The sequence below is a fragment of the Leptosomus discolor genome, chromosome 3, assembly GCF_034619465.1.
Source record: "Leptosomus discolor isolate bLepDis1 chromosome 3, bLepDis1.hap2, whole genome shotgun sequence".
Classification (NCBI taxonomy): Eukaryota; Metazoa; Chordata; class Aves; order Leptosomiformes; family Leptosomidae; genus Leptosomus; species Leptosomus discolor.
This window is the reverse complement of record NC_141393.1, coordinates 71,757,780-71,764,751: the sequence shown is the minus strand read 5'-3', so window position 1 is coordinate 71,764,751 and position 6,972 is coordinate 71,757,780. Positions and strand designations below refer to the sequence as shown.

The following is a 6,972-nucleotide window of genomic DNA, read 5'->3' as shown; positions in this document are numbered from 1 at the left end:
CTGGTTCAGGTCCTTTGCAAGTTCATTTGGTTTGTCTGGAGGACTCCTAGGGTTATACCTGAGATGAAGACGTCTAGGGGACACTCCATAGCTCAATTAAAACGTGGTTGTTGTTTTGTGCCTAGAAGAGCCCTCGCTGATGGGATCTGTCCATCGTGCTTGCCCCACACAGCAAGAGAGCAGCATCCCATCTCTGCTTGGCACGGGGCTATCTGAACCAACGCTCGTCTAGGGGTGATCCCTCATGTGTCAAGGATCTCGCTGGTGGGCGACGGCTCATGGGGAATGCCCTGTGCGCTGTGGATGGTCTGGTTGTGGGAAAGGGAGTTCTGCTGGAGCTCCAGAGCGATGGCGTTCTGGGGAAACTCTTTCACCTGCCGCTTGTACTCAAGGAACGTGCATGCCTTGGTGGCGATCGCGATGATATTCTTGCCAATAAAGATGGTGGAGACCCTGCTGTCCTGGAACAAGACCATGTTGACGGCCCGGATGAAGATGGTGACAATGTTAATGGTGACCAGGCTGAGGACAGGGTAGAGCATCATTTTTTGTGGGGCAATGTGCTCCCCTTGCATGCTGATCTCACTCAGGGACACGCAAGGCAGGATCAGAAGGAGTATGTAGCAGTAGAAGAACATGAGCCCCTCTGCCCAGATGGGCAGGCCAGTCCTGTGCGGCTCCCACAGGTTGGCCTGGATATCCAAGATATCCAACAAGTCAAGGGCCACCCAGAAGAGGCGTCCCCGCAAGTCCTCTTTCTTTCGAAAGGTCCGTATGTACTCCATGCTGTCCAAGGCCACCAGCACCAGGTAGAGCCCCGGCACGCAGATGGAGAGAAGCAGGGTCAGGGCTTTCCGGGCCACCGTTTCCAGATTCTTCTTGTCCGCTTTATAATTCTGAAAGATGAAATACAGCTTGATCTCCAGCACGAAGATGTAGAGGAACCACAGGATCATGGCGTAGCCCCGCTTGGCTGTCTTCACCTCTGCCCCCACCCACACCGCCACGTAGCGCAGCACGATGAGGAAGCAGATGTCCCCCACCAGCACAATGATGCAGACACCAATCTTGCGGGGCCCCTGGTTCTGCTCCACCAGGTAGGCATCCATGAAGGCCATGCTGGTCATGATGACGATGGTGGTCAGACAGACGTGGCGCTTGTCAGGTGGCGGCAGCACCATGGTGAGATAAATGGCCCTCCCTCCGCGCCGGCGCTAGGGGAGCAGTCTTGCCGGCGGGGCACAGGGGCACATCCGCAGTGAGCCCGGGGATGAAGGGCTGCTCTGTCCCCCAGCCCCAGTAAGAGGTCCCTGGAGGAGCAGCAGCTCAGCTGGCAGCCCCGCTCTCCCGGGGCTCTGGGCTGCCCCTGCAGACCCTACCCCAGCTCTTTGCCCTTTGCTAGCTGTGCCCTGTAAGCACTGCGGCTCTGCCCCCAGCCCCAGGCTGGCCGAGCAGCCCAGCCTCAGGCACCCTCTGCCACCGGCAGCCAGGGCTCACAGGCGTGCAGGGCCTCCTGGACAGATGTCCCTCCTCTGTGGTGGGTCCCCCACCATGGTCAGGCTCTCCAGAGATCCTACAGCAATAATGCAGCTCCAGGCTCTGAGCCCCAAATCCTGGTACAGATCCCTGGAAACACAGTAGGCAACCAGGCAGCAGGCAGATCTGGCTGGCAGGGAAGGAAGAGGAGCTCTCCTCTTCCCAGTGAGAGCCCACACTCCTCCGGGGTCTGGGGTTGTCCTGCTGTGTCTTCACGGGGAACCACCTTCACACCTATCCCTGGAGGGCTGTGCCGTGCTCCTGCTGCTCCCAGCCGTACACACATCACTCCATCCCTGGGAAAGATAGCAGAGAATGAGTGTTAGGGTCCCTCTACGTGCCGGCCATGGGACAGCAAGGACAACAGCCCCCCTCAGCTCCCACCACACACAGTATGAGCCAGGATCCCACCAGGCACCATCCCACCACCAGGGCACCCACCACCATGCCCTGTGCATGGCTTAATGCAGAACAGCTTTTTATTGAGGACGAACACAACCTAGGGTGTCCTGTGTGGAAACACGGTGTGCTGCCCTTGCACAGGCACTCTCCATCCAAAACTCCTCGGCAAGCTCAACCCCTGGGTGCTCCCGCAGAGAAAGCAGGAGCACAACCCAGGTGGAGACAGAGAGATCGAGTACCCCATAACACCGCAAAGTCCCACTGGGGCCACAGCATTCCCAGCTCCAGGTGTTCCAGCCCCACTGTGTCCCAGCTGCAGTGGGGAGAGGGACCCATGTGCCCTGTGGAGGTCCCAGTCTGGGGGCAGTTCTGCTGAATTATGGCTGTGGGGTTTTATCATTTACTGAAGAGGGGAGAGCTCAGCTTCCAGCGAGGAAGAAATAAAGGTGAGCTCTCCGGAGAGGGCTCTGTTGTTTTTTTTTTCTCATCGCTTGAGCAGCCACCTGACAGAGTGTGAAGACGTGCTCGGCACAGCAGGCTGCCAGACCCCTGTCCATGGCTGCAGCAGGGGAGAGGGTAAAGCAGCTCACAGGGTGTGGGGCACATCCCTCCTCAAGCAGGGGTGGGGTTAGGGCTGGCACACAGGCTTGGGCTGTCACTGGCACGGCAGGAGAAGGGGTAGCAATGCTGTCCCCAGGGTGGCATGAGATCCCAGCAGCTTTCTGGACTGGCTCAGCTGCTCACAGCCACATCTCCTTCTCACCATGCTGTGCTTGTGTAATTCATTTGTTAATCTTTTCTGTGCAGGGACTGCACTCCTGGGAAGTGAATAGCTCCCAGTGCACTCAAGAGTACTGTCAAATTGCTTACACAGAGTGGAGGAGATGATAGATAACAATTACAGTCAAATATGCCTATCACATGCCATGTCACAGTAGCCCTACATGCACAGCAGCTCCCTGGGAGGCAAGCGCTTGACCCCGCAGACCCACCTATAGATCACCCCATCTCATCCTGTGGAACCTGGCCACCACGGTCGTGTCTGCCCACAGATCCTTGACTCTCATGCAACCCATGCTACGCTAGCCCTCAGCATCAGTGGGTGGAAACGACAGCCCTGGAGATAACATCTCCAGGGTGACACAGCCAGGCTGCCGGGTCTGCAACCACTCCTTACCCAGCCCGCCAGGGTTAGGCTGAGCCTAGACTTGGATTTGGAGGGCTGCGAAAGTGCTGAGCTGAACCCCGCACATGCACGCAGTTCGGCTGCCCATTCCTTGGGGCCAGGGGGCATCCCTGCTTGCAGGAGAGAGGGACCAGGACCCCAGGAGAGCCCCGGGAGCTGTCGGAAGGACTCGGTGCCAGAGCCCACCCAGGACTCAGTGGCACTGCTTCTGCTCCCCACCGTCTGGCTTAACAAGGGCACATGCAAAGCTGGGCTCTCTCACATCTTTGAGGGAGAGAGGCAGAGGTGGAGGTTGAAAGGAAGAAGACAAGCCTAAGGAATTGTAAGCCATTAAAAATCTGCCCTACTTTGCACGGGGAAGTGTATTGCAGCTGCTTATGTTTATGGGGCCTCATTTAAATAAAATTAAATAAAATTCTCTCCTGCTTCAGGGAGAGAAGAAGAACAAAGAAGAAAATGTGGGAAGCCAGATGAGTCAGAGCCAGCCCCGCCATGTGCCTGAGTAGGTGGACACCAGGGATGTGTGTACCTATGCCCTGGGTTCCAAAGGATGAGGCAGGCGAGGACGTGGTGCTCAGCAAACGTTAGCAGGGGACTTAAAAACTGCTGCCCCAGCTGGGACCCCCATGTTGCTCTTCTGAGTCCACTGTGAGACTCAGGCACAGCATGGAAGACTGGCATGTTAAAATAATTTCTCAAGCAGAAATTGCTCTGTAAGGAACCAAAAAGATGGGGGGACATTGATGAGTACCCCTAAATGGTGCTTCCCAGGAAAGGCACTCATCGCAGCCCCGCTCCCACCAGCATGGCTCTCTGTGATGTCTTGTAGCTGCCGTTTAGGGCTTCAATTTGTTCTTTCTTGAGGTTTCAGATAAAAATATAGTCGTTGCTGTAACTGCTTTTAAACTCATGCCAAGTTTTACAGGGGATTTATAGTCAAGGATGGATAATTCCAGATAAATTAGGTCTTTCAGGAAGGATCGGTGTTTCTTTTCTCTCCCCCTTAAGTATTTATGCCTTCAAAAGACAGCAGTTATTTAAAGGGCAGTGGGTGCATCCCAGCACGTTAAGGTTAGGAAGCAGCTTGCTTGTAAATCATGCCCCTCTGCCCCTGTGCGTTAACACGTGTGGTCTGGGAAGCCAGGGGAAGGCACACATTCCCAGCCCAAGCTATCCTCATGCCTACATTAAAGCACACAGAAAATCCCTACCCTGACTCTCAGTGAATACCCAGGGAACTGGACAATATTAACTCACAGTGTTTACAACATCAGCAAACAAGTCTGTCACTGCCGGTGCTGAGCAGATCATTTTCAGCAAAAAAAAATACGCTCAAACAGTGGATTCTTCCCTCCTGTCTGCTCCTGAACAATTTGTGGCAGCTTGGGCTGGGTTTGATGAACGTGCTCATTTGTTACAGTGACCTTTTGGAGCAGAGGAAGGGGATCGCAGGTCTGAGCTGAATCACAGGCCTCGAATGCTGCTTTCTCTTGGGTTAAAATCTATATTACCCAGGGCGAGCACCTCTCTTGCCTTTTGCAGATAGTTTCCAAGCATTTGCTGCGGTGCAAGCTCTTATTTTCCAGCTGTGTAACATCTGGTATTTTCCTCACCTCTTGCAGCCCCAGTGCTATATGGAAATACAGAGGTCTCTGCCTGTCCGTGGAGCAGAGCTTGCTCATTTGAGTGAGGGGTGACCATCCTACCAGGGAGGGGGCACATAAAACTATTTAATAAAGCAGGTAGTTTTTAAACAACCATTATTCTGTGAAATCCTGATTCATAATTTTTAAATGACTACATTTGACAGTACATTCAGAAACCGCTTGAAAAATGTGCTGGATAAACAAGAAAATTAGCATGTCAGATAGCCACAAGAGCATATCTGAGGCAAATATTTGTTTAGACAAGTATTCACAAAATTTTTCTTCCTGCAGGAATTCTTGTAAATAAAAGGCAGCTCACCTGAACACAACGAGTTTGGAGTGTTACGGACACCAGCGAGCCAGACTGGCAGCTTCCTACAGGAAGGGATCTAACAGCCTTTGCATTCTGCTCAGCACCAGGGCTCCCATGAGCGGGTATTGCAGCAATGATTCAGTCTTGACAACTATGGGCCTCCTTATCGGGACAAAATTCAATCCATAATCACATATTCTCCTGTACCACTATCCCACCCAAACAGCTCCATTGCTTGCATTGGAGTGAGCAAATGCACTCAGTAACACCTACAGTGGCTTGCGATCAGCTGGTGGGACACAGCCCAAGGGCAGCACCCACCGCACCAATGAAGACTGGCGGCATGGCACGGGGACAGACAGCAGCAGTGTGTCATCTCTCTACCACCGGGGTCTGCTTGGGGACACCCCACTTTCCAGCCCAGCCTGTTCCTTCCCAGCATCCCTGCAGGGCGGGAGAGGCTGTGGTGGGGCTGTGATTTCCTGGAGAGACTTGGGGGTCCTGCACATGGGTCTAAAGCCAACAGAAGTGCAGGGTTTGCACTCCCATCTCTGCCCTTATTCCTCTGGCACCGAGGGAAAACAAGCAGCAATGGTGCAGCCAGCCCCTGCCCTTATTACTCTGGTGCCTTCACTCCGGATGAGGAGTTATTTCTTGGTCTTGTACCTGCTTTTCCCAGCTCTCCTGGCTGCTATGAAGTACTTGCGGTTACCCAAGGACGTGTGGTCACAGCCTTGCTTCACGATCAGCCCAGGCACTTTGGAAGAAAATTAAACTGTGCTTTCCACCACAGCACCAGTGGCTCATTGTGGTGTGATTAATTACTGCTAGCTATGCCGTTACCTGCATCAGCAACCCGCAGCCATCACCATTGCCCTCCTGCATCCTCTCCCGCCTCTGGTCGCTGCCCATGCCTGGCATCACCTGGCATGGCACCAGGCACCGCACTCGAGAGCCGTGCGGGTGCAGGGAGCCACCGGCACCCCTGGGCACCCGCACAACCCCCCATCTCCCAGGTCTGGGGAGCAAACCGCCGCAGACAAGCCTGGAGGGCTGTCAAAATACAGCCTCATTAATGCCAGCAGGCGCTTCCCGAACCCCGGCTCTACCTGGCAAATTAGTTTAAATTATTTAAGTGATTTGAATTCTGTCTATAAATAAAAGAGGGAGTGAGCGAGGCAAAAGTATACACAACGCGCTTCCCAGGTAGTTAGGATGCCGCATTGCTTAAAGCTTCATTTGCACTTTAATTGCTTTGATTTATTCCAGCTTTCCCGAGCGTACATCGAAGCTCCCCTTCACTTAGTCCTTCAGCCCTCTGAAGAGCTGCTGCTCCACAAAGCCCTTTGCCCAGCTGGCAGTGCCTACCCCACCACGCCCTGTGTCATGGCACTGTCCTCAGCGTGGGGCAGGATGAGGCGATGGGCATGGCCACCTTTTGCAGGGACTAAAAGCCGGCTGCAGCAGAGCTGCCTGGGCGATGGCATCGCTCGCCTGCAGCCAGCTGTGCTTCAGGGAGCAACCCAGTAACAGCCAAGCGACCTGGTCTCGGCAGAGGCCTGGGCTGGGAAGTGGCTGTTAATTGCTTACGCTTTTTGTGACCCAGTGAATTATTTGCAAGCTCTGTTCACCATATAAGGATGGGGTTTACAGGGAGAGCCAATTCTTTTCTGACTGAGAAACTATAAATCGTATTGTCCCCAGGCCATTGCATTTTCCTGCCTCACCTTGCTGAAAGTCAGTGCCAGTGGGTCTCCAGGCTGGGATTTCACCCGCCCCTCCCCAGGGCAATCCTTGGGGACTGACGGAGAGGAGGCTGCTCATACCCTGGGCAATGGGGAAGGTTGCTCCCCGAGGACAAGCTCCTTCAAGGCAGTACCAGCATCTCA

The 6,972-nt window shown here is 54.2% G+C and overlaps 1 protein-coding gene across 1 annotated transcript; it reads right to left on the bottom strand.

The window, feature by feature from the left end:
- Positions 1-242: 242 nt before the first annotated feature.
- TMEM121 (transmembrane protein 121) lies at positions 243-1,181 on the bottom strand. Its single transcript, XM_009952401.2, has one exon. The coding sequence runs from the start codon at positions 1,179-1,181 to the stop codon at positions 243-245; it is 939 nt and encodes a 312-aa protein (XP_009950703.1).
- Positions 1,182-6,972: the final 5,791 nt, after the last annotated feature.

What these genes read in the sequence shown, in the direction of transcription:
- TMEM121 (XM_009952401.2), bottom strand. Translation starts at nt 1,181, where the DNA reads ATGGTGCTGCCGCCACCTGACAAGCGCCACGTCTGTCTGACCACCATC.